Source organism: Melospiza melodia, chromosome 5 (assembly GCF_035770615.1).
Source record: "Melospiza melodia melodia isolate bMelMel2 chromosome 5, bMelMel2.pri, whole genome shotgun sequence".
Taxonomy (NCBI): Eukaryota; Metazoa; Chordata; class Aves; order Passeriformes; family Passerellidae; genus Melospiza; species Melospiza melodia.
The window spans coordinates 14,021,154-14,047,603 of NC_086198.1; the positions used below are offsets into that span (position 1 = coordinate 14,021,154).

At 38.2% G+C, this 26,450-nt stretch overlaps 1 protein-coding gene across 1 annotated transcript in view; it reads right to left on the bottom strand.

Annotated features, from left to right (window-relative positions):
• Positions 1 to 26,450, bottom strand: part of LOC134418945 (uncharacterized) — a 57,447-nt gene that overhangs the window by 8,963 nt on the left and 22,034 nt on the right. The window contains exons 12-17 of the mRNA XM_063157972.1: positions 26,149 to 26,260; positions 22,787 to 22,886; positions 11,835 to 11,874; positions 10,796 to 10,847; positions 5,219 to 5,330; positions 437 to 520 (exon numbers count right to left, since the gene is read on the bottom strand). Coding sequence (XP_063014042.1) covers positions 437 to 520; positions 5,219 to 5,330; positions 10,796 to 10,847; positions 11,835 to 11,874; positions 22,787 to 22,886; positions 26,149 to 26,260 — 500 coding nt within the window. The remainder of the gene's footprint in view (positions 1 to 436; positions 521 to 5,218; positions 5,331 to 10,795; positions 10,848 to 11,834; positions 11,875 to 22,786; positions 22,887 to 26,148; positions 26,261 to 26,450) is intronic.

Genomic DNA, 26,450 nt, shown 5'->3' on the forward strand with positions numbered 1-26,450 from the left:
TTTCCTACTAATGTCAATGTTTTAGCCATAGACATGTTATAAAATTAATATATGAAAATATTATACATGATCAGACAACCAAGAAATTATATGATCTAACATCCATACATGAAGGACTAGCAAGTGATGTGTAAAAGACACTTTAAAAAGGCATTTCTTAACTTCTGGGAGCGCAACTTTCCAATCCAAAACAAAAACTTTCTTTTTAGTATGACATGCTAGTATTTTTTTTTAGTACCTCAGATTACAGCAGCTGCTAATCAGAAGACTACAGATATTTCATCAGTAAATCCATATTCAATACACATTCTCATTTGTTTCAGCACAATTATAAAAAAGGTCAGGTGATGTTTAAACAAATTAAGACTAGCACTTGATATGTAACTCTTATGTGAATTTGTTTCATCACTTCAGAAAGCAAAAGAAAGAAAAATACCTATGTTTGCAGAATTGCCTTTATCTCCACTTCTAGTATAGGCAAGATCTTCTAAGCGGTAAGTGTGTGGACCACTTGGCAGATCTGTACAACAAAAAATCAATTCATTTTAATAGTGCTACAAATAATTGCACATTTTGAAGGAGTAACTGTCAGTTTAGGTTCATGTTTTTTGCATTGTTTGCAGTACTCTGAAAACATTTCCAGTCCTTCTTCTCACAGGAGCACCTAGAGAAAAAAAGGGAAGACTGAGGGGCCAACATTAGGAAGTTGATCCCTCCTGCTCCATCTCCCAAATCCCTTTTACTTTTTTACAGCCAAATGCATCCCCTTTTCCATGACCCTTCAATATGGCTTCCATCTTGGCCTTAGCAATGCAGGACCTCTGAAGGAGGGATAGCAGCTGCTTGTCTTTTCTTGGCTAGCCAGTAGCTTTTGTCCCCTTAAGACAGAGATTCCTGCCTCCAGTGCAGGTGGAAGATACCTGCAGTTGCTCCTGTCCTGACTGAACAGACGTTACAGAATTATCTGCTAATACCTGTAGAAAAGAGTAACAAATTCCTTTTCAAGACAATGCATCTCTCATTTGCATTTGCAATATACAGCTTCTTATCCACATGTATAGAAGAAACCTAAGATTTCTTTTTCAAGTTACTACTTTTGTAAATATCTTTATAAGAAAAGGTATGCTTTCTACGAAGCCAGTCTCAATTGTCAATGTCTGAGTATTGGATGTTTAAAGAACATGGAGGTTGTTGCACTTCACTGAATGAAGCTGGTACAAAATAAATTATCCATCTATGCATCAAAAAGCAAACCCAGTGCTGTCCAAATCCAGCATTTAATATTGTGGGATTCTTACAGTATATACCTGAGGTTTGATGGTTGTTACACAGCACAGATCTCCTGCAATTGTAGGAGGTTATGTGTAGTAGGCTGTCACCATCTACCTCCTGTTCTCTAAAGTGAGAGATGAAGCACCCACTTTGCTAATGAGCTATTCATTGATCACAGCATAACACTGCAACTTGAAGCATGGGCTATATGCAAGCTTTAGGCAGCAAGAATCGAGTAATTTTCAGTCAGTTCTGCTTCTGATCCAACTTTCCTACGGCCGTATGAACTCTCCTTGGCTTTTCAACCTCACCATCACAACAGACTGACCTCCACTCCTGACTCACAGTAAACTTCTCATCCCTCAGTCCTTCTCTCCTCTGTCCCCTTCCTGTCTTTTTTTCCATCCTTCTGGACACAAGTAGCAGTTCTCCCCCTCTCTCTGCTCCTTAGACACCCACAGGGGGAATATGCAGGGCAGGGAAGTAACAGCCTTCCTGCTTTGTGGCAGCTTTGGTGCAACTGCTGCTGATGGCAGCCAGAAGCAGCAAGTCACAAACGTCCTGAATTTAAAGGAATTGATACAAGGTCTTGTAAATCAATTATGCTGGACTAACTTCATGTTGCAAGGCACAATGCAATGTGAAAATACATCAGTCTGTCCCTTTTGTACTATATTGCTTCTGCTGAGAATACCAACCTATTTGGGTTGATTTTTTTTCCTTTTTAAATTTTGATTTAATTTTAGGCAGTAGGAGACCAGTATTATAGATCTTATGCTCCAAATGCTGGCCTGAGGGATCACTTAGAGCTTAGTGCACCTACCATGCAGGCATGAGTAGGTATGTACTCTGTGAACTGCATCAGGTGATCAGGTAAACCCAGCCCTAGCCTAATCATCCTAACCTTCAACTGCTTCCTGCCCACAGGAAATTGCTGACAAAGACTGAACCAGGTGAGCCAGGCTGACCTGGGTAAGAGAGAAACTATGTCCAAGTCCTACTGGCTGCAGTTTTCACTGACCCTGTCTGTGGCAGTGGCAGCTGGACAGATCCCCCAAAATCCATTTGGGTATGGGGTAGGAGATATATTGGATAACAAAAATGGCTCAGTAGGGCATGACACATAATTTGTACAGTGTATCTGTGTTTGGTTGAATGAGATCAGTCAACACCCACAGGAGGAGCTCTGCTGGCACATGTGAGTGGCAACAACAAGGAAAACATAATGAAGAACTAGGGGCTCACCACAGCAACCTCTTCTACTGGCACACTTGCATCAGAAAATATTCCCACAATCTGCCCAACAACTTATCACCACTGAACTGCTTTAATTAAGACCTAGAGTTTTATAATATATATTGGATCTCTGTGAAAGGTGAGCTGAAAGAGTGATTACAGTCCAGTCTGGCACATCAGCTCCTCAGTGGTAAAACTCACAGTAACATGAAATATGAAGAAGTTAAAGCATACAGTGAGAAAGAGGAACACAGCACACTTGTTTTGAGCTTGAAGCTCACAATCTTCTCCACATTCACTCGCTAGCAGAAATGTACCATGAAATGTGGCAGAAAATATTTAAGGGTGTATTTATTTAATTGGGGAATATTTTTTGTGATTAAACATCTCCACTGAGAGTGGATCTGAAAATTCACCTAAAGCTCATTGCTCATTTTGGACAAGACCACCACACTTCCTACACTAGAGAAATCACATTAATTTTCATAATTTCATTCAATATACCATTCAAGACAAAATGTGGTGCTTTATCACAGGCTGAAATTTGACAATATCTAAATTGCATAAGCTACAGAAATCTTTTCTCCATCAGATGTTTTACACAGTCAGTCTCTGACAATCTCCCTTTAAACAAAACCAGTTTAAGTCAGTGTTTCTGGTATTCTCACATATTATTACCCTAATTGATTTATCTTTCATGATCTGTTTATCAGGAAATTGTTTTCATTTAATAAACATCTTAAACAAATCTACAAAAGAATTCCCTTCAAAGCTAGGGAAAATGGTAAATACAAATTCCACCCTCTCAGAAGCACATCTAGCACATATTTTAAATCCATTTTCACATATTTCTCTTATCTATTCAACGACAACTAACAGTCCCTCACCCTTGAGATAACCATGAAACTAAGAAAACTACTTTCCTCTCTAAATGCTTACAGAAAATGCTTTAGCAGAGGCTATTCCTTTTACAGTCTAACCCATTTGTCTTTCTCATCCATGCTGTCCTACATTAAGCCACAAAAGTAGGTAAGTATTTAGTCACATGCAGAAAACATTTATATTTACAACCAAGGGCAAAAGTTTAGAGATGCTTCTCAGGGGAAACAACCAGAGAAATTCTGCTGTCTCTTAAAAGTGGAATTTTGCCTGAAAAAAGGCCTGAAGAATTCAGTAGCTAACCGCTGGTGTCAGGCACCTCTGAAAGTTTTCTCAAGTTATAAGAAGGCAGTAGGGAGTCCAACAGCTTTTTGTTTCTCCCATATTTAGCACTGTAGTCACCCTGAAAAAAACCCCCAAACCCAGGACTTTTGCTAACCCTTTCATTAAGCCAAATAATTACTTCCTATTCCTTAACTTGCCCAGTCTGATGGTGCAAATATCACTCTGCCCTCCTGAGAACTCCCAGGGAGCTGAGAGATGCTAAGACATTAGATTTCCAATAGATATAAGAGCTGAAACCTACTTAAGACTTTAAATTTAGTTTCCACACAGCACAAATCATTCTATTGAAGAGATCGTTGAATAGATGGGGAAAATAAACACATGCATGGCAATCAGGCATCCACTATCAGTGGCTTTCCTTTCAAATGGCAATAAACACAAAGTCATGTACATATTTCAAAATTTCTCTATGTGATACAAACATTCCTTACTAACTCATATTAATTGCTACACTGTTCTACTGCTAGCTTTGAGAAAACACTGCTCACCTTTATCTGGAATCCAGAGTAAACCTTAACATATAAATGCCTTAATAGCATTAATTTTTTAAGTATACACAGACTTTAATACCTGAATTACTCTTTCACCATCAGTATTATTTTCAGAAAATTTTCCAACTTGTAATTTTTAGGCAGAGTCATCTGATTGAGATTTTCAAATACCCAGCCACAGCTTTGAACTAATTCTCCCAGTTCTCTGGTAAGCAAAAATAAGATAATGAAGACTGTTTGGACCAAAAGGGAATAATGGAGCATGCTATACTTTAAGAAATACCATAAATAGTTCAGCCATTAGCAATAATAAAAATTTTCAGATGTCCAGCGCTTTCAATAATTGCTTGTATGAGCAACTCTGATTTAACATTTCCTTTTCATTGCAGACATCCTGATCTGCTCCGTTCAGCTCACTGGTTAGCCCTTCTCAAGGTTTTTTTTCTTCTCAGAGAATTTGGTTAGACAAGTCTAGCAGCAGCACAGCAACTACACAATCACACTGGATTATTACCCCAGTATAGTTTCTTTTAAAGTCACCAGTTCCAGGCTGATCCCAGTCTTGTTGATTTTGTGAAAGCTGCCATATGGAACAGGAGCGAATTTTAATTATCTAAGTCCTGTGAGTCCATAAATCATTCTGTTCATTTGTCCTCTATTCTGAACGCTATTTTGATGTAAGATAAACCCAACTATTCACAGCACTCACAAAAGCTAACATTACAGTATACTTTGGAATCACTTTGAAATTTCAAGCCAGCTTTACATGATCTTCGGTTGTGTTTAAGGCTTAGAGGTTTTAATAAAAATGTACTTCCATACTTCTTATAGTCTCAAATACTACACGACACTTCCAAGAAAACAGTTTACCTTTGCAACAGCCATAAAAATGTATCACATAAGGAGGCAAAATGTATTTCAGAGACAAAATCCAACACAACTTACAAGGATGAAGATAGCAGATGATAAATTCTCAAGTACAAAGATGAACATACCTTTCAATTCACTGCTAATCTTAGGTGGAGCAAATGAAACCACCTCATCTGATGTAAACGTGAGATCCTCCTCAAATATCTCAACATGCTGCCCATTTAAAAATAGGTTGATCTGTACAAAGAACACAGATTTTCAAACAGTCAAATCAGAAATACATTACAATGTGAATAAATAAAGCACATTCCTAATTAAGTACTGATCTAGCACACTTCCAGTAATAGCTTTATATATAAGGCTCTGTTGCTCCCTTTTAAAAGGTCACAATACAATAATAATTCATTATAAACCTAAAAGAAATCTTTGTTTAGGGAAAAATGGTATAAAAAACCCCAAAGGAATTCTTTGTCCAGCTTGGTATTTTTTAAAGGAAGACAAATCTCTTTCCATCTCACTCTATATACGGCAACATTGCATGTCACAACTCTTGACAGCCGAATCCCAAAACTTGAACATTTCCACCTTTTCCATGATGCAACCCTCTTCTTAATATTGCTGTCTGTATTATAGACAAACTTCTCGCTGCATTCTGTGTTTATCTTCAAATATATTTTGTGAAAGCTGCTAAAAAAATACATCAATACAGGAATTTTGGGCTTGGTTGTTGCTCAGTAGCAACACTTAGTAGACTCTAAGTCAAGGACTTTCCAGTTTCCCATGCTCTGCCAGCAAGCAGGTGCACAGAGAGCTGGGAGGGAGCACGGCCAGGACAGCTGACCTGAACTGGCCAGAGGATATTCTACACCAAAGGGCATCATGCCCTTTACATAAACGGGGAGAGTGGGGAGTTGGCTGGGAGCTACCGATCACTGCTGGGGGATAGGCTGGACATCGGTCAGTGGGTGGAGGGACACTCTACAGGTGTGTCCCTTTCTTGGGTTTTATTCCCCTCTTACTTTTTTGTCACATCCCTTTTTTAATAATACCAGCAACTACTACTTTGTTTTAATTATTAAACTGTTCCTATCCCAACTTGTGTAGCTTAATTTTTACCATTTTTCCAATTCTTCTCCCTGTTACACTGGGGAGGGGGGAGGTGAGAGAGTGGCTGAGTGGCACTTAATTGCCACCTGGAAATAAACCCTTTTTCACGCCCAGCACAGGGGTTAATGGGTTGAGATAAAAATAGATCTGAGTAGACTATATTAGAACAAATTTCTTACAAGCATTTGTTGCATTAGTTTAATAGCCACTGGCCACAATGACTTATTCGCTCACCAAGTTGATGTGTTTGTTCCTTAAGTTCAATTATGTACCGCCTTACTTGCAGTATGTGTTCTCTGTTACAATGTTTATCACCCATGGAAACTGGGCTGAGGTTATCAAGCTGTACTTTGTAACACTGGCTAATGATATGATATAATTGCTGGTTGTGAAACTAATCTGATATTTGCACTCAGCATTGCTGTCATCCGTGTACTTGGGAGTCATCTATCAGCAACCATTGATAATTACACCTTTTACCTTTTCTCTTTGGAAACTCAGACCATGGAGGGGACACACTTCCTTTCCTCTTCCCCTTATCCTCCAGCCTAATTACAATAGATCTTGAGAATTTTAAATATCCTGGGATGTTCAAAGTAGCACGTTCCTATCATTATGTCTCCACAGAATCAATTGGATTGGGAAAGATCTCTGAGATCATTGAGTCCAACCTATGATCCAACACCACCATGTCAACTTGACCTAAGTGCCACATTAAGTCTTTCCTAAACATCTCCAGGTATGGTGACTCCACCTCCTCTCAGGCAGCTGTAGTGTGTGATAAGGTCTGCCCTGAACCTCCTATTCCCCAGGCTAAACAACCACCGCTCCCTCAGCTGCTCCTTGTGAGACTTGTGCTCCAGATCCTTCACTAGCTTTGCCAGCTTCTTTCGATGTGCTCCTGCACCTCAAAGTCCCTCCTAAATTGAGGGGCCCAGATCTGGACACAGGACTCAAGATGTGGCCTCACCGGTGCTGAGTACAGGGGGACAATCACTGCCCTGCTCCTGCTGGCCACACTATTGCTGACACAGGCCAGGATGGCACTGGGCACACTGTTGGCTCATGTCTTGTGAATGTGTTCCAGGTCTTGTTTAAAGTTTAAACAGATATTTAAGACCATTTCTCAGAGATCAGCTCTGGATAGAAAGACTTGGGGTTGATGGCTGATGGAAAACTCAACCCGTCAGTGTACGTTCACAGCCCATAAAGTCAACCCAATACTGAGCTGCATCAAAAGGAGTGTGGCCAGTCAGCTGCAGGAGGTGATTCTCCCCCTCTATTCTGTTCTTGTGACACCCCACCTGGAGGACTGTGTGCAGTGCTGGTGTCCCCAAAATACAAAGGACACAGATCTGCTGGAGCAAGTCCAGAGGAGACCATGAAGTTCATAAAAAGACTGGAGCAGCTTCCCTTCAAAGACAGACTGAGGAAGCCTGGAGAAGAGAAGGTTGTGTGGAGACCTCACAGCAGCTCACCAGGATCTGAAGGGGCCTACATGGAAGCTGGAGAACAGCTCTTTGTCAAGAACAGTAGTGACAGGACAAAGGTAATGGGCACAAATTGAAAAAGGGGAAATTTAGTTTAGATATTAGGAGGAAATTTTTCACTGTGAGGGTGGTGAAACATTGGAACAATCTGCCCAGGGAAGTTAAGGATGTTCCCTCCCTGAGGTATTCAAAGCCAGGTTGGTTAAGGCCTTGAACAACCTGGTCTAGTGGGAGGTATCCCTGCCTGTGGCAGTGAAGGTTGGGACTAGATGATCTGAAAAAGAGCATCTCTTCAAGGAAAATGCTGTATGCCACCCAGATAAGAGCACCACAATACAGGGAAGAATCCAGTTCTTGAAAGAACAATTAGCCATGCTAGTACTGATTTATTGTGACCTAACTAATGTGCAATTAGTCAGGTCAGATCCAGATGAAGCCCAATTCCCGTGACCCACAGGACAGCAATTTGTGTGCAGCACATCATCACTGTATCCCAAGTGACTGGCAGCAATGACCTGAGAGAGACAGAGGCACCGGCCATGGATCAAGTGGCTCAACACCTCCAACAACATGGGGAAAAAAAATGTCTTGCTCCCTGATATATATATGGAGCAGTATCTCAGCTTTTAACAGTAATCACCCTTTTGATCAAGAAGAAGGATGTAGAAGGTACACACACAGCAGGCTACCCTTCAGTTTTACCTGTGGGACCACAGATAGGACATGAAGAAGTGGGATGGAAGTGAATAATGGCATTCGTTACATCTGTATTGGAGGACTCCCAATATGAAAGATTCAGACACAGTCAGGTTAAACTTCCAGAACAAAACAATATAAATGAACTTAGCTGCAGCAGCTATTAGTGCTCAGTTGACAGAAAATGCAAAATAACTACTCAGCACTCTTTCTTAAGATTGTCCTTAAAGAATAACTAGTAACAACTTGCCTTCAGTAGCTTTGCTGCAATTTCTCCCTATGTAAAAGTTTTAGGTTACCTTCAAAGCACACATGGAAAACAACTACTATTTGAACTGGTGAACTGAAATCACTGGTGATCTATGATAAAATCAGTACAATTGCATAAAAGCAGTGGAAACAACAAACAAGACACTGAATCCAAACTGACATCCAGAAAGCTGTTACCTAACACAAAAGAAAAGAACCCACTGTAGCAATGTTAACATAACTCATAATCTGCTTATGGAATTTTTTTTTAGTTTTAGGTCAAATGCTGATCTAAACAAACTAGACTCTTTGTAACTGAACTTCTAATTTAGAAAATCAGTTAATTCATGCCATACTCACTCTGTAATCTCTTACTGAGCAATATTTTTTAAAATACAGCTAGAATGTTAAATCAAGGACTTGAATCACACCCTGTTTTTACCCTCAATATTACTGCAGGACAACAGTGATAGGACACACTGCATTTTGCTGACAGCATAGCAGTGCCTCTATCAGATTAGTTACACAGAGCAAGGACTCTGATTTTCTGTATTGAGAAGAGTAAATGAGACACTTTCCTTGTTAAATTAGGTTACTGTTTAATCTCATCAGCATTTTACCAAGTCTGGAACACAGTGCTAATTAAGTTAGTTAATACTGAATTTGAACAAGACATTGGTAGACTAAACTTCCATAAAGATAATAATGTCGCACTAAACTTGGCAAAGACAAGCCATTTGTATAAGGCAACACATAAGTGATGATCAAAGTAAGTAATTCAACTTTAGACAACAAGAAAGGTGGGGGTTTCTTTGATGTTATTCCACTGTGAAGAGTTTGTAATTAACTTAGATTTAATAACTAAATTGCATCCTCTGTATAAAGCTGTGAAATGAAAATATTTTCCTTTAATGAAGAATACTACTTAAAGAATAGGGCTGGTTGTGCTAAGCACTGTATGAATGTTAAAGAATGAAAACAAAACAGTCCCTTTCTGATCGTGTTGTTTTGTTTGCTCCCCCCTGCCCACTTTTTCACTTGCTGCCTGTGCTCCCAAAGCTTCCCAGAGCCACCCTAAGCAGAAGCCTGCTGACCAACCTGTGACCTGTTAGGTCACAATACCTGTGGCCTAGCATAGACCAACATTCCAGCCTTGGGCCACTTTCTTGACAGAGGATGCGTGAGCAGGCTTTTACTGAGTATTACGATGCCTTGGCATGAGAGAAATGCAGTAGGTACAAGCTACTTGAAAAAGAAAGGCATATATCTAGTTTTGTCTGCAGTTTCCAAATGATAAATTCAATACCTGACAGAAGAACAGAGACAATGTTTATAAATGCAAGCACTTTATGGTTTCAGCAAAAGCAATTTCTTCAAGTTTATCTTGAAATCTTTGAACTAGACAGGGGTATCTGCATCACAGAAAAGAAGTAGGCCCTAGATGAATATGTCATCTTACACTGCAATGTCTCACCTAGGCCACCTATACATCTGAACTGTGAATTCTTGGACTGAAAGAAACTATTGCTGAGAACTAAACAGGGGCACAGAGTCACAGGCTCCTTCATGACAGCACAATAGTAGCACTGGCTTTCATAACTTGACAGGTTTTGTAATACAGGCAAGAATAGAAATTACTACTATTTTTATAGACCAGTTATAAACCTGTCCAATCAGAGGAAATGCAATGATTTTAGTATTTATTTCCAGTAGTATACACAAAATACACCACACCCCAAAAACTCACAAGAAGTATCCAAGTTCACAAGATTAATGTTCCATTCTCTGAACACCCAACTGCTTACTCCTTAAAGAGACTGCATTAACCTCCAAAAAAGTCTACAATTTTCTTAAGCACTCTTTGCAAATGCAGTAAAAATAATTCAAACCTACAATTCCAGGAACCTGAAAAGAGAAGCTCAGTTTTGATGTAAGATGTTTCAAAATTTGCAGTAATTAAAATGGAAGGTTGGCACGTTCAACTGTTGCAAAACATTCTGTGTGAGTAACATTAGTCTCTCAGGAAATATTTTTTAATCAAAGTCACCAGACTACTTTGCAGTTTTATTACTGAAAGTCACCAAAAAATGCCAGAATCAGCAGGACTTTTCAAATTACTTCCAAGAAAACAGAACTCAGACTTTAGGCAGTAGGTCTTACCTGAACATTGCTTTTGGGATAATAGAAGAAAAATGGCTTCAAAACTGGAGACCTAGACACACAAAACAACAAGCATAAATGCATTTACCTAGAAATTAATGAAACTTGCAGATCATACACCTTTTGGACTATTCATACACCAAACACGTGGGAAATTAAATCCATTCAACCATGTCTAGTAATGGTTTTTCAACAAACTTTGGAAAGCCTGAAGAGTGTAAAAACTCCCTAAATTCCATTATTAGGAATGTAAGATTTTGTTTAAAAAACTGAAAAAAAATTTACTGAGGAAAAGTAGGCAAAACAGCAAAAATATTTTCTTGACAAAGGATGTACTTCTTGACATTGAAGTCTACTACACTGCCATTAGCCCCACACTGATACCTAGGCCAGCTACACAGGGCTACTGGAAATACAGCCACAGGTTCTTCTCCCACCTTCATGTGCAGTATTTGCTAAATGACAGGAAAGTTTTAGATGAATAAGCATCAAAAGGTGAGGCTATAAATCAGCACAAGATTTTAGCCATATCTAGAAAGTGAATCAAGCCAATTTTTCTAAACATGCTCAATATTGCTGTGTTCAGCTCAGTCATGAAATGGTTTCATGCTAAAATTTTGTGGGATATTCTCGCATTTGACCTTACATTTCTAGGTGAAGTGAACTCATACAAATGTAAATTTGGTGGGCCCATATTCCAAACTACCAACTACAAGAGAAAACTGGTCCAGAAATTTGCATGTATTAATGTGGTTGAGCTACTGCCTTGCCCCCAAGTCACATTTCAAGCTTTCCCTACAGCTCATTAAGCAAAGACATTGCTATGAGCTGATCAGAAACCTAAGTAACTCACATTTAATTCAATAAAGAATTTTACTATTTGCATACATATCCTATTATCAATTATTAAGCACAGTGACACAGGAAGATTTAGTTGCTTCTGTGGCTGCTGTCCCAAGCTGGGGAAGCTTGTGATGGTGACTGGTAGGAACATTATAATCACACATTGCAACAAGTTAATGGTCAGGAGTTAACTTACACTCTGGGGCGCCCTCCAACAATTGCAGTGAGGCCAGGGGCTGGAAAAGGAAATTAAATTCACAAAAGAATGGTTAAAGCCTTCTTCAAAACATCAGAGCTTGCAGCTTACCATAGCTTGAATTTATCCATTTTTAATAAATGCAGGGAAATCTCTGCATTTATTACATACATTCCCATAAACTGACAAAACGGAACATTTTATACAAGTTAAAAGGCAAAACACGTAACTATGAATTTTAACAAAAAAAAATTTAAATGTGCAAAGTGTGAACTAAATCTTTAGAATCTTCTTCCAAATACTTTGTATATGAATGCCAGGGAGGTAACACATTTGATAAAAAAGAACTTTGTCTTAGTTTTTTTGTCATTCTTGCTTTATTTACTTTCAAAGAAAGCAGAGAAAACATTCTGAGGAACCACAGTTTCCTTTAGTATTTAATGACTTTGCTCACGTAGATTAACTGTTAAATTTGAATCACTCTCTCTAGCCTTTAAACTAACTTTGCTTTTTTAAGGCGCTGAGTAGTGCAGATCCCATTCTCTCTCTGTGGTACCGAGGCAATTCAGGAGTTTAAGGCACAAGCCCAGATCTGTGGTTAAGTCAGCACTGTATTATCAGGTTGCCAGGCTCTGTCATTAAACCCATCTGCCCAGCTCAGTATTTCTGAAAGAAACAGTTCTGCTCTCCTCATCCTGAGTATAGCTTCTCACCCTTCTATCTGGCATGGACAGCAGGAACACATGATGCATCAGAGCTCCAAACAGGAGGAGAAAGAAACAGTAAAACGCATACATTACATCAGCCTAGGAATTAATTAACAACTATGTTAAACAGTCCCTTTAAAAGAAGTGCTGTGGAAAGCTGTCCACATGGTATATTTGGCCAAATTAATTCTGGCTAAAAAGGGCCTCAGACTTTCTGCAGGTGTGAATGCTCTCAGTTAGTGCTCCAAGCAAGCTAAAAGCCAGGTAACTGTGCTGTTGTGATACTAGAGCTAACAGTGATGAGCTCTACTCCACAGCAGGCTGCTTTAGCTCGGATTCAGTGCCTTGTCAATGTGGACACATACTAGTGGCAGCAGAGATTACACAGCCTTGCCACACTCATGCTCATCAGAAGCGACTTCCCCTAAAAAGTCTATAATGTTTTATAGTACACAGAAAAAAACACCTTCAAAAGAAACAGCATCACAAACAACCATCTCCTGCTCACTATGTACTGCTAAAAAGAAATGTGGTGGCGGACAGAAAACAAAAGAATCCCTTACGTAAGTATTACACAATTTTAAATAATCCAGTGACGTTTCAGCCCTATATATCTTACCTGTGCAATCATTCAAGCAGAACTGCCACTCAGCAACAAAACCAGATGCAGAGATTTTATTGAATTATGTGCCTAGTTTGTTTATTTAGGTTGCTGGGAAAGGAGGGTGGATATGGTAAGGTCAAGTTGAAAATACGGGTCCATAAAGCTAGTTACATTATCTGTGGATGTCATATGGGTCACTTCCTGCTAGGCAGCTGAACTGCTCATTAAGGATACCAGAGTTTGCTCCAACATCAATTTCAACTTCCTGAAAGCTTTTAAAGAAAGCTCTTCATTTGCTTGCTTTCACACAAGGGACCTTGACTTCTACAACAAAGTAGTTCTCAACAAAGACAAGAAAACAGTCCAAGTGAGAGCAACAATTGCTCACACCTCGAGGCTAGGATAACCGTCTTCTGGTGGTCTTTCTGAAGTTCAGGAGCACAAGCTACTGTAACAGCATATCTGTCTTTGGAGCTACTACAGCTATCCCTACAACTGCAGAGCAAAGTTATACCTTTGTGCAAAACTATAATAGTGTTGCACCAACATCCCAGGAGCAACATTTTAAAGTTCTATGCTATGATTATTGTTTATGTAAATATAAATATGATGGAAGCAATATAAAGTCAAATTTAATTTTTATCTATATGAAATTCCTAGTTAGGGCTCAAGCAGAGAAGACAAAGCAAATCTTCAATTACTGATTGTAAGCCACAACCAGTTTGTTAATTCTGTAAACAGCACACGAGCACTACACCTCACCTCAACCCAGGTCTCAGATTCCTATTACATTCCTCCAGTAAACCAAAAGAAGGCAATGGAAGGTGTAGTACAACCAAGAAACAGTGAACCTTGTCACCGTGTTTAGATCTACCTTCTGCTAATTAAGTATGATTGCCTTGGATGTCCCCAAGAAAACTTATAAAAATATCTCCTCATGCTGGAATTTATGCTTATGTTGCATTGCCTGTTTAAATATCTGTACAGATGCTCTCCCTCCTTTCTGGAAGGCTTATCTTTATCTACAATAACACAAACAATTTGTCCTACTTGTTAAGAATATCAATCAGTCTCAAATGCAGTCTCAAATCCCTAAGATTCTCAGCTAAACTGAAGCTCTTGATCTATTTTTGCAGAAACTTCACATGACCACTTTTTGTCATCAGAGCTCCATTCCTTAGTGCCTCAAGGAAGATAAAAGTATTGTCTCCTCTGCTACCACTGAACCTCTTGAACATGTTGCTTCACTTCAAGACAACGAACTCACCACCACTCTCTGCCAGCTTCTGTGCCTCAGAATGGCATAAAACTGATGCACTGCAGATTGGAGTGATTGCCTCTAGATGGGAGACCTTCCTTTCAATGCATCCATATCCTGTTCATCTGTAGGTACAGTGTTTTTTTGGTGTCAAACTGAGTATCATGACACTTATTTCGACCCAAAAGCCTTCTATTTTCTCACAGTGGCTGGGGACCAAGCCTAAGAACTACAAATTCTCCAGGTGGCTGGGCATTTTAAACCAATGAGTACTGGGAATTACACCACTGGGATTCCACTGTTTTTATTAACTCCCAAATATATTGCACGGTTGGAAAAACTTAAGGCAGTAAGAATGGTAAATGTACTCCTTTCTAGGTGACTAAGCTCTGGTATGGGACTCTTCCTTCAGACTCTGTGTTTAAAGGTTTAAATCTGCACTGAATCTATTCAATAAATATATTATTAGTTAGAAAGTGCTTTTCTTTCATTAATCTGCACAATTTTTCATACAGTCTTATCCTGTCTTCTCATTTTATGACTCCTTTCTCTAGTCTAGTTTATGTCTTACACATTTTCAGCCCAATTATCTTACAAAAACTAAACCATCATCCTCTGTGTATACACGTCCATATACTTAATTATTTGTCAGGTTTTCTTCCTTAGTTCATGATTGTTTCAGCACACCTGCAGACTCCCACATTTTGGGTCCAATGGCAAATTTGATCAAAATACGAAGGATGGAGAGGAATCTCAAGAATACCAAAGCACACTAACATCCCATGACTGGCACTTCCCTGTGAGCAGAGATGCAGGAACAGATATCCATGTAAATAATACGAGGTGAAGCCCAATCAGGACACAGTCCTTGCTACAAAAGCTTGACAATTTCTGGTTTCCCATGTATGTTTTATCTCTCCAGCTGCCTCTCAATCTTTTTTTTATTTTCTCACCCTGTAAAACCCTTCTGTGGATGGACTTGCAAATACAAATTCTTCTAAAAATCCCATATGATGTGCTGGAAAAGAAAACATGATAAATTTCATGAGCAGAGGTAGCAAGCAAACTAAAGAGTACTTGGGAAAACCAGTGTTGCCCTCAGTTGGGGAAATTCAGGGGAATGGATCCATTGATAACCAGCCCTGATAAAAGATGCATAAAATTAGCCCAAATAAGCACCTATTTCAATATGTAGAACCACCATCTTCTAATACCTTATAATCTATATCATATATACCACGCCCTGTAAAATGCCCTACAGCAGAAAACACCCTGGTTGGAACTTGTAATCAACCTATGAGATGCAAATTCCCAGCAAAACAAGCCTCGTTCCTTCCAACTCTCATTATTCACCACTAGATTTACAAATGGCAGAAAAGCCAGATGGTTTGCCTCCTTAGTATTCCCTCTATCCTATTCCAATCCTACTTGAATGGTCACTCCTAATTTTGGATAATTACTACTTATTCTTTAATCCACTTCTGTAAAAAAAAAAAAAACCCTTCTGTAGAATTCCATATATTTTTCCACAGAATAAAACATTATGCAATATACAAAGGATGCTAGACTGCATGAAGCATTTTGTAAAATGTTTTGGAGTAAAAAGCATGAAAATGCTCCAACTACTTGTAATCTAAAAAGCTTCAAGCACTTTAAGTTTTATTAAACTTAAGGGCTTTTTTTTGAAGTTTCACAGAATTTCAAGATACAGCAATGTCTCTTGCTGAACAGCTTTCAGCTTTTGACCCTTATACTTCCAGTGATTGAATCAGCTCAACCAATAGGTTATTAATGTATTTACCACACATTCTAAGGAATGAAATAGGTTTTTATATATAAAACCAGACAAAGTAGTCCACTTGTCAAGCATTATTTTTTTAAGTGATCACACTGGAGAAATCTGAAGTCTCAGGTTTTATGCAGTTCTTACAATATGGTTGAGCACCAGTATAAAATGCATACAGCCTTTTTTTACAGGGGTCAATTGTACGTTCTTAATTATTCTATCTATGTCCTCTGAAAACAGCAGATAGTTTATCTTCTGCACTATTATTCTCAAAAAAACAGGGACTGCAGTAAACTGCTACAACAAGGACATTTCTAAAAGTATCTTCCAACACACTCAGGACATCAGTCAAAATATTTACATATACTCAAGCACTTTAAAATCTCAAGTTGTATTAACCAGCTGTCATCTTAGTGTCAAACTCCGGTCATTTAAATGTGAAATAAGGGTCAGCACATGATTTCAGCTATTAGTACAACATTTCTTAGCTACTGAACCCCCGTTAAACTATAAACACCAGATTCCCACAGTAAGGCTCTTCTTGAGCCTCTTCTCTACTGCATTTCACTCAGAATAAAGTATCTGAATTAAAGAAGACGACATAAAGACACTGAATCAACAGACATTATTTAAATTCTAACCATTTGGCTGACTGGACTGTACATAATGAAGAGATTTTCACTGAGTAATACAAACCAAGTCTGTGTTTGCTAGCTCTCATGAAGTGAGGGTGAACTTCTATGGACTGAATGTTGTAGAACTGCACTGAACTCCCATAGGTTACTACAGATTTAAAAATCTGAGTCTATGTGCCTAGGATTCTCCACTGCCAAGCATATGAATCTCACTTAACAGGATACCTGTGAAGACCCCACTATTAGAACAGAACTGTACAAACAGATTGAACGTTATTTTTTTCAGGAGACCAAGATGCATAAAGCCAACCAAACCTGCTGCTTGCTGATAAAAAAAAACCTGGCCATTATCGACTTTCAGACTACTGAGGACTAAACAAAGAATAATTTTATCAATTAAAAGGTTAAACTCAAGTATTAGCTGCAAAAAAATATTGAAAGATGGGATAAGGTGTGCTTGGCCTTTTTTTTAATAGTATGTATCCCTTTAAGTTCATCAGAGCAGCATAATCTAAATGAAAACTGATTAAGCATTTGAACTTGGGAACTAAATACCACACTCAACAGAAGTTTACAATAAATGTCTTCCATTCCAAACAGAAAATAAACAACAAATCACTCTCCAACATGACATGTCTATATACAGTAACTTCAAATTCTTCTCTGGGCTTAAGTGCCTCATCTGCAGTTTTATTAATACTTCACAACAATTTCTGTGAAAGTATGCCAATGTGTCCTGCTAGGCTTTACAACTGGAATTTAAAAAGAATTAGGAAAAAAAGTCAGGGAATAACTATGAAAATCTCAGTCGTTCATTATTGACTATAGAAGCTTCTTGAAAGACGCACCATCTCAAAATTCCCTCTTGCAGGTCTCACTCCTTGCATATATTGCAGAGCACAAACACACACAGGTTTCAGCCCATTTCAACATATAGACAGCATTCCTTTTTATGCAGAGGATACAATTTCATAAGAAATTGGGAATTTCATATCAGCACAATGCCTTTAGATGGTTCTACTAGTGTGGAGGGGAGAGGGAAGGAATCACAATTTAAGCACTCTTAAATTGATCAGAAGCTATGCAATGCTCTCCTTTTATGAGACCTGAGTTTTATTATCCCTGACATATACCAATTCCCAAAAATTGTATCATATCCAAAAGTCACATGCTGCAAAGTAAGTCAGAAGTTACTAAATACCGACATTAAGACTAAATTTACTAAAAAGCACATCTGATACTCAAAGACCTAGCATCCAGTTTTAAGTCTCTGAAGCGAAGCATTCTGAAGATCACTCCTCAACAAAATTATTATGATGTGATTTTTAATTACAGGAAGGAAAAGAAGCCATTTTAATTTTACTGTTGTTCCCTGCAAAATCTGAAAAGCCCCAACTGAAAACTCCCTCCAAAGTTTATCAAGCAAATAGGTAAAACATTTCTACTCAAGTGATTTAAATTCAGCCTAAGTGAAAAACACCAAAAGTAGGCTTTTAGGACTGATTATTAAAGAAATCAACACCTATTTTACATACAAATTGTAATTTTCATATTAAGATAGTGCCCAAAAAAAACTACCAACCAACTCCAGCTGACAACTCCACAAGTAGTGACTAGCAGGCTTAAATCACCTGATGAAACACCAGAAGTGACAGTGCTTCTGGATTTCACTACAAAAGATGCAGCAGGAGCTCTTGTGACTCTTCACACTTATTCTGAACCATCAAATCTCATTTCTCAATCTCTCTTCTCCTCTACTCCCCATTCTTAAATTTTAGCCAACTTAAATTTTGGTCCCCTTAAATACTGGTGGAGTTGCTCTTCAGCATTTCTTACAGGGAAAGCAGAACCAAGGACTCTTGATTCACATTCTTTTGTGCGTATGCTTTCTTTCACTATCTCAGGAAACCATCTGTAAAGCAGACAGAATACTTTCCAATGCTACTAAGATGTTAGAAAGCTTAGCTGATCATCTTCACACAGCTTGCTAAAGGTTCTTGGATGAAAGGTGCTACAAAGGAAGATTATTATCTGTACAACTGCCTACACAGCGCTTCAGAGTGACAAGCACCAAACTGCTACTGTTGGGAAAGAAGAATATAGTTAGAAACAGTACTCCTCAACCACTATAAACACTCCAAGCAGAAGAGAAAATATTTCCTTTTCTCCAGTACAGATCTAAAAGTGTACTTTGTTTTTTAAAGGTCACTCTTAAATGTCCAAAAGTAATGGAACAAAGTGTTTCAGTTCAGGTGACATCACTTTACAAGTCATCAACTTCTCCTTCCTCCCTGGTGTCCATTATAAAAGATTTGTAATTTGTTTCTGCTTTTCCTCTGTTCTACTTTAATTCCAATACTTCATTAAAAGGATATGCAGAAAAAGAAAGAAGGGTTATTTGCAATGACTCTCATAGTCACTATCTCACCTCCTGGAAGTGAACTAACATGGGAGGGTTGGGAGGTGTATGACCAAGCTGGCCACCTTTGAAACACAGGACTTCACTGTTTAAAGGATTTTCATATGGAAAAGCCACTCATGCTTAAAATCTCACTCGGTGTGTATCCCCAGAGCTGCCACCATTTTGGCAGAACAAAGCCACCTGCAGTTACATCACACAGATCCATGTGCAAAGCACAAAGCCACATTTGACAGACATGCTCTATCCATGTAAGAGACAGCAGCCACAGCTATTTTTATTCAATGTCCAGTGAGAAAAAGTGGTGTAGCACTGTACAGAATGGGACCTCAGGTGCTCACTGCCCAGAGCACTTGCGCAGGGCATGCAAGGCTCAAGTTCTGGGCTCTCTGCCTGTAGACAATCTGACCCTCTCATGAGGGTGACCATACTGCCATGGGGCATGCTCTGCCCCTCCCTGAAGCTGTGACACTCCAGAGAATTGTAATAATTTCCAAAAATGTCCTAGTCAAATAGAAGGGAGGGAAGAAGCTCAGGGAAAAGGGGAAGGGAAATGAACACCAGGTGCTGTTACTGGAGAATTCACCCAGGACAACAACGATCTCAACAGTCTTAGTTCTGGCTTCTGTTCCCAAGATCACTCACCCATCCCTACAAGTCTTGTCTGTGGACCTGCCCATTTTAAGACAATTAAGCATCAAGAATTCCTTGTTCGGCTCTTCACAGCAAGGTCTGGAATTCCACACGTCTGTCAGAAATTAAGCATCGTTAAGCTGATGCAGTTATTAGTACTCCACTAATTACTGTTAGGCAGTGTTGCAAAATTCTAAATCTCACTGAAGAAAGAAAATTAAAAACATTCTTCTTAATCACAGCTTTAAACATACTCCACACCAACAAGTAGCTTACTAAGCATTCAGATCCCAAATCTGACCCTTCTCTGCTTATGTAAGAGTTTACAGGCACAGGTAATACAGAAATTTACCACACAACAGCAACTGAAACAAGTGACTGTATGAAGCAGTTCCAGTATATCTTCCACAAATTAAAAAAAAAGAATGACTATGCACTTGGAAGCATGTCAGTAAACAGCCCTGATAGCCTTTGACAGTAGTCATTTTTGTCATGGAGGCCAAAACCCTTTTTGCAGTCCTGTACCTGGCAAGGAAAAGTGCTATTTATCACTAGATGCCTCGGATGATTCCAGAAATAGCCTCTTTCCCACTGCTGGTCATTAGCAGCAGCTCTAAGAATTGAAACAGATTTTTTTTTTCTGAGAAAAACTTCTACAGGATGTTCTAGAAAGCTTAAACTGTTCCTTTTGGAAACAAGCTCAGCACTCCAACCATCATCCACACAGACTGCCTAACCTATTCCACATAGGAATGCATTTGTTTCATCACTGAAAGCCCTGATAACAAGAACTGAAAGTTTGCCAGTCACCTCAAGGCACAGAAGTTCGCATGTTACAGTAACTCAATTTCAATTCTGCATATTTCACCCAACCCACGTAGGCAGATTTTTCATTTTTTCATTCTATAAAGATCTGTGGTAAAAGGAAAAAATCGAACCCTTACTAAAACCAACACTTTCAGACTTCAAACAAGGTTTAAATACACAGCAATTGCTTTATAAAAGAAGCACAGATTAGGAATAAAGAGACAAGTACAGATCCATTAGTTCTGGACCTTACAGAAAAGCAATGATTTTAAAATCCACACAGCTTTCTTTAATTCAAAAGGATGTTTTCTAGGGCACTGTCTATGCATGCACAGAATAAATAATAAGAATATATTTTTACTGTCTTGGTCTGCTATCGAGAAATCACTATGAAAAAGGAGAAACTACTTCAGTTATGATTTCCTAAGTAGTTACAGAAATGATAGTTTGGTGCAACTGAAAATACTGTCCTTCATTCATAAGGAAAACTTCAAGCTTTTATAAGCAACTTACATCTATGGTAAATGCTGACCTGCTGATCAGCCTTCAGAACTGCAACATTTTAAACTATTATCTCAATGAGTATTTACAGTTAATTCTACATGATCATCTCTTTATTGTAGACACAAAAAAAAAAAAAGAAAAAAGGACCAGCATGTGCTGACCTTGTCTCTATAAATACAGCTTTAAAGAAAACCCCAACCTGCATTAAACTGTTCTCTGCAAATAGAAAGACTATAAACACAGAATGTGAGAATGTGCACACTTCTGCACAATTTTTAACCAACTAGCAAAAAATTCATTCCTTAACTGCAAGGCAACACTTAACTATTTCTCCATTAATCAGTATTTTAGATTTGCTACAGAACTTCAGAGTTTCAGGTGAAGCCCATGGAATTTCATTTTGAAGACCTATGTAAATCCTAGATATAGTCTTCATTAAGATATGCAGAAGCCACTGCAAAATATCTAAACTCTGGTCCTCAAATTAGGCTGTCAAAATTTAAATTCTTTTAGAATGGATAATAGAAGTGGGATGAGTACTCATGATTTATGCACAAAACACATGAAAGAGATTAGAACTCAGATAGTTATAGTGGTGACACCTAAGGCCTTGGGAGTAGAAAGGAAAAAAATTTGCTCAAAATAATCACACAGTAGGTCGCCCCAGAAAATTTAGAGAAACCAATGACATTTACAAAAAAAAAAAAAAATGTGCTCTTTTTTGGAACAAACATTTGGCAAGTGATAGAAGCACAGATCGTTTCACATTACATGATCTTCAAGGAAATACTTAAAAATACACCCTCAAAATTAGGATGGACTTAATTAAATTCTAGTGGTTGGATTTTACCTCACACATCAATTCAAAAAGAAATCTTGCAATATAACACAAAATCAAATTCTGAGGACAGAATAATTTGAGGTTAGACTTCATACTGCAGGATGAGTTAAGTTGGGTATTTAATACGCAATGGGAATTAAGATGCAGATTGTCAGCACCATCACTGCAGTATTAAATTTTTTAAATTATACCTGAATCTTGTTATTACTTACACAAGCAGCTATACATTAAACAGTTGAAAGTACAGTAGCATCAATAAAAATCCTTTGTAGCAACACCAGATAATGAAGTATGAAGAGAACCTTCAGAACTCTCAAACTGCACATCTCTTCCTAAACTGCAGTGTTATAGCTGGACACAGTAGATTTTTGCCAGTTGAGTAACACTCAGAAAAGTCTAATAGCATTACTAAGTTTTAGGAACATGGTAAAAAAAGTAAATCACTGTTGCACATCAGTGCAGTCACATGTAGGAAAACAGATGGATGAGAAAAAGGAAAAAAATAGGACGGAACAACAACAGCACGGGAAGAATAAAGAATCTAAAAGGAATATAAAGGTGAACTTTGAGGACTTTCATTTTATCATTCTGCTAATGTCTGTTGCATTTCTACACCGAGCTTATACACCTTTAAAAATTACTATTTCACTATGAACAACATAGAAAGCCTAATATGACCAAGTTTTTGGGTGCTAGTCATGCTCAGAGAATAAAAAGAAAAAATAACTTGAAAATTCTTAGATTATATGAATAATTACCCATGCCAGTTCCAGCTGGTGCAATCTCTTTGGAGAAGATTTCTACAGCTTCTCTTTGTTTATGGTGTACAGCAAGCCAAATAACAGCTTCCCGAGGTCCCTGCTTCAAAAAGGTTGAAATTAGATTAGCTTAGATGCAGAACATTGGTTAAATTTACAAAACTGAAAAATAACTGTAGCTCAGTATTTGAGTTAAATCATTCGTGACTTTTTATCCACCATCACTATCATTTGCTGCCAGCTTTTCATTATCTTTATTTTGGAACACCATGGAATCAACTATTGGGTATTTCAAGTCACTACGGCACTGTGCCTGTTCTCCAGCATTCTCCAAGAATCAAGTACTGTAACTAACAATACCAAATTCTTGGCTTCACTGTCAGTGGAACTGGCAAACAAAGTTTGCTCTTATTCTAAGAGCATTGAAAGTACTCTGGGGACAAGTTAGAGAGCCAGGTTCACTTCTCTTAGCATCAAGAAGGAAGCAGATCTGTCCAAAGAAAAGAACTCAAACCTAATCCTTGGGAGATAAATGTGAGAACAGAACTTGTAAAAACCACCATGTTTTCAGAGAGAAGAGCAGATGCTCCCACTAAAGATAAACCAAATGTGCTCCCTACTCTAGCCAAAACACCTGTCCTTGCAGATGAGCACTGTCTCTCATTTCAAATTTTACTTCTCCAAAAAATTCCGTTTTCAGCCACTGAAGGATCTACCATTGGAATCAATACACAAAAAATATACAGCCATACAACCCAACAAGTGCAGAATTTTAACATTCAGTCTTCCTAAAGCTATCAAAAGTCAAAAGATTTATTAAATTACTACAAATAATAATCAACTGGAAACATTCTTGCAAAAAAACATCCTCATGCATTCACATCTGCTTTCTGGTTCTAAACTGTAGCATATAATCAAGATTCCATTTAAAGTTCCATTTTACCTCCTTGCCTGCAAAGGCAAGATACAAATGTCTACGAAAATCAGCTGGATCCTTTTGAAGTGGATGAACTCAGTATTAAAACTGGTATATATATATAGGCTGAAGAAATTAATCTTACTGTATCAGAATTAAAACAAAAAAACCAGCAAAACAAAGTCTCAACAATATCATGGAAATCAATTAACAAAGGGTTAGCAGAAAACTAACAGAACATATACAGTTTTTATGCCACAAACTCTAATGCCTGATGTACTATTAAAAAACAGCTTACATGAAACATATCCCAGATTTCCAAACCACAAACTCACTGTCACAACTCCTTCCTCCCCAACAGAACAGAGGATACTAAAAATCAAATATCACTAAAATTACTCAGTGCTGATTCAGGTCCCTTTCTAGCTTAGGCTGGGCTGGTGCTGACAAAGTGCTATCAAGAGTGACAGGCAGCAAAGTCTGAGAAAAAGAAGTGCTTGCCACCCTTTCCTATTTCTCAAGGGTATTTTGTGTTGTCAGGAACAGTCAATCCTCCACACAGCAGCTCAGACTAGAGGCTTACCTAAGGCTGGGAGACACAGTGATTTCACAGCTGCAAAGGCTAACCACTGCACCAGTATGAGAGATGTGCATGGGAAGTAGTCCAGCCACACCACATATCAACACTGAGCTCCAAGTATTGTTCAACTTACCCTGTCTTGGTATTCATGTACATATTTGCTTCTTTGCTTCAAATTTAGGTAGCAGAACTTTCAAAGCAGGAACTATTTTCCTTATGTGTGAATATACTGCCTAACATAGTATGGCTCTGGTTTTGAGTACTGTGATTTGTAACCCAAATAACCAGGTCTAAATTTGCATGGAGGGACACTGTAAGAAAGAGTGTTTAAGTGACTACACTACCCCTACCTGAAGCCCCAATGAGTAAATGTTCTCCTTGGGGTTCTATGACTTTGTATTTTACATGGAAAAGCCAGCTCCACTCCCCAGTCCTTTTTCTCAAACTACCATGGCTGCTTTCCAGATGAAAGCTCCCCTGGCTAGCTTCTTCTAAAATGCTGGAGGAGGCATGAAAGGCAATAGAGTCTGATTTCCTGTATTTCAGCCTTAGCTCTCACATCCTGTTTCAGGCATGGATAGAAGCACATACAATGGTGATAACACTCTGTTTACTTTTAATATAAGAGCTGGGAACTGAGGCTGGAAACACAGAAAGTACTAAAAATACTCTTCCACTGAAAAAATTTCTTTAATGTACTATAAGCAAGGCAAACTGAACAATCAGGAGGGAGAAACTGCTCTACTTCAACTCATTATTCACTTTGTACAGAACTTCCTATACAACAATTCAATTAAAGAATACATTACATTGTGTAATGATCAGGAGTTGGTACAAACTGAACACAGACAAGTTGAACATCTGGAACATCTGTTCCTCTCTTTCAAAATTTTGATTCTGCACTCTTTGTGAGACACTTAAAATGGCAGGTTTTATGGTCCTAAAACGAAAGAGACCACATTATAAAGCTCAGTCCTCAGGAGGCAACTCTTGCTGCTTTGCTGAAGGGAATTGAAACTCAAGCACTGAAATTAATTGCTGCAGCTATAACTTGACCAATTTCTAAGAACACTCAATTTCACTAGTAAGAAGTCCACTGTCCTTCTCCACACCACATTCACATTTCCTTTAGATACAAACTGTTGGATAAAATGTCAGCACTAGTAAGAAACTCAGAGCTGAGTTTTGCCACATGTAACTTAAGAGTTTTGCAAGGCTGCCACTGACAAAGAAGAATTAAATGCTACTGTTTTGGAACAAACTAAACTATCTAAATATTTAAACTGTGTCTAAGTGAGGACATGATTTACAGTCTTCCTTCTTTAAAAAGGACTTTCATTCTCTAGATTAGGAAAACAGACCATGGATATCACAGCTGCAGTGGCTATGGCCATCATTCATATTCTTACATATGCACTCACAGTGCAGAATTACATAGCTGAAGATTATTTCTTCAGTACTATATCTAGTACTCACAGAAAATTTTGAAATTGTGCAGGCAACATAAATGCTGAGATTTCCTGACTGCAATATTTATAGTGCGGTCTTTTTGCATTACATCTAATGCAATTTAAGTTTATGCCACAGAAGTTATTATAATATGGTATTTCTTTAGGAGACCATCAGAACAAAGTACAACAACATTTTTGTAAGATTTTGTATCAGTGCTTCTGGAAGACCCAATACTGCAAAGACCTTGTCACTGTTAATTTTCTACATTAAGTAGTGACAGTGAATTCTTTGCAACATGAAGGGGTGAAATTCCCAAGATGATAATGACTTCCTTTAAAGTTGTGGAAAAGATAACAATATGGAAAGATTAAAAGAGGTCAGTAAAAGTTTAAGAACACTCCACTGCATACTTACACCTTCTATATTCCTTCTAGCCTGAGGTCCATATGTATCTTCAGACCCTAAAACCTGTATGTTAACTGCACTGTAATCTTCATACCCAAGCTGACTGAAAATAAGACGAGTCCTGCAATAAATGATTTTTTTTATTAGTAAACGGTCTCAAAATGATTATCTGAAGTAGCCCTGTGTGGACCACAGAAGTTAACTTTGTCAAACAGCTGTATAAAAGACTTTATCAGTTGAAATACTGGAATTTTTAAGGATATATATTTTGCTTGGTGAAACAAGTAACATTTTTTGCTTTGGTGGAACAT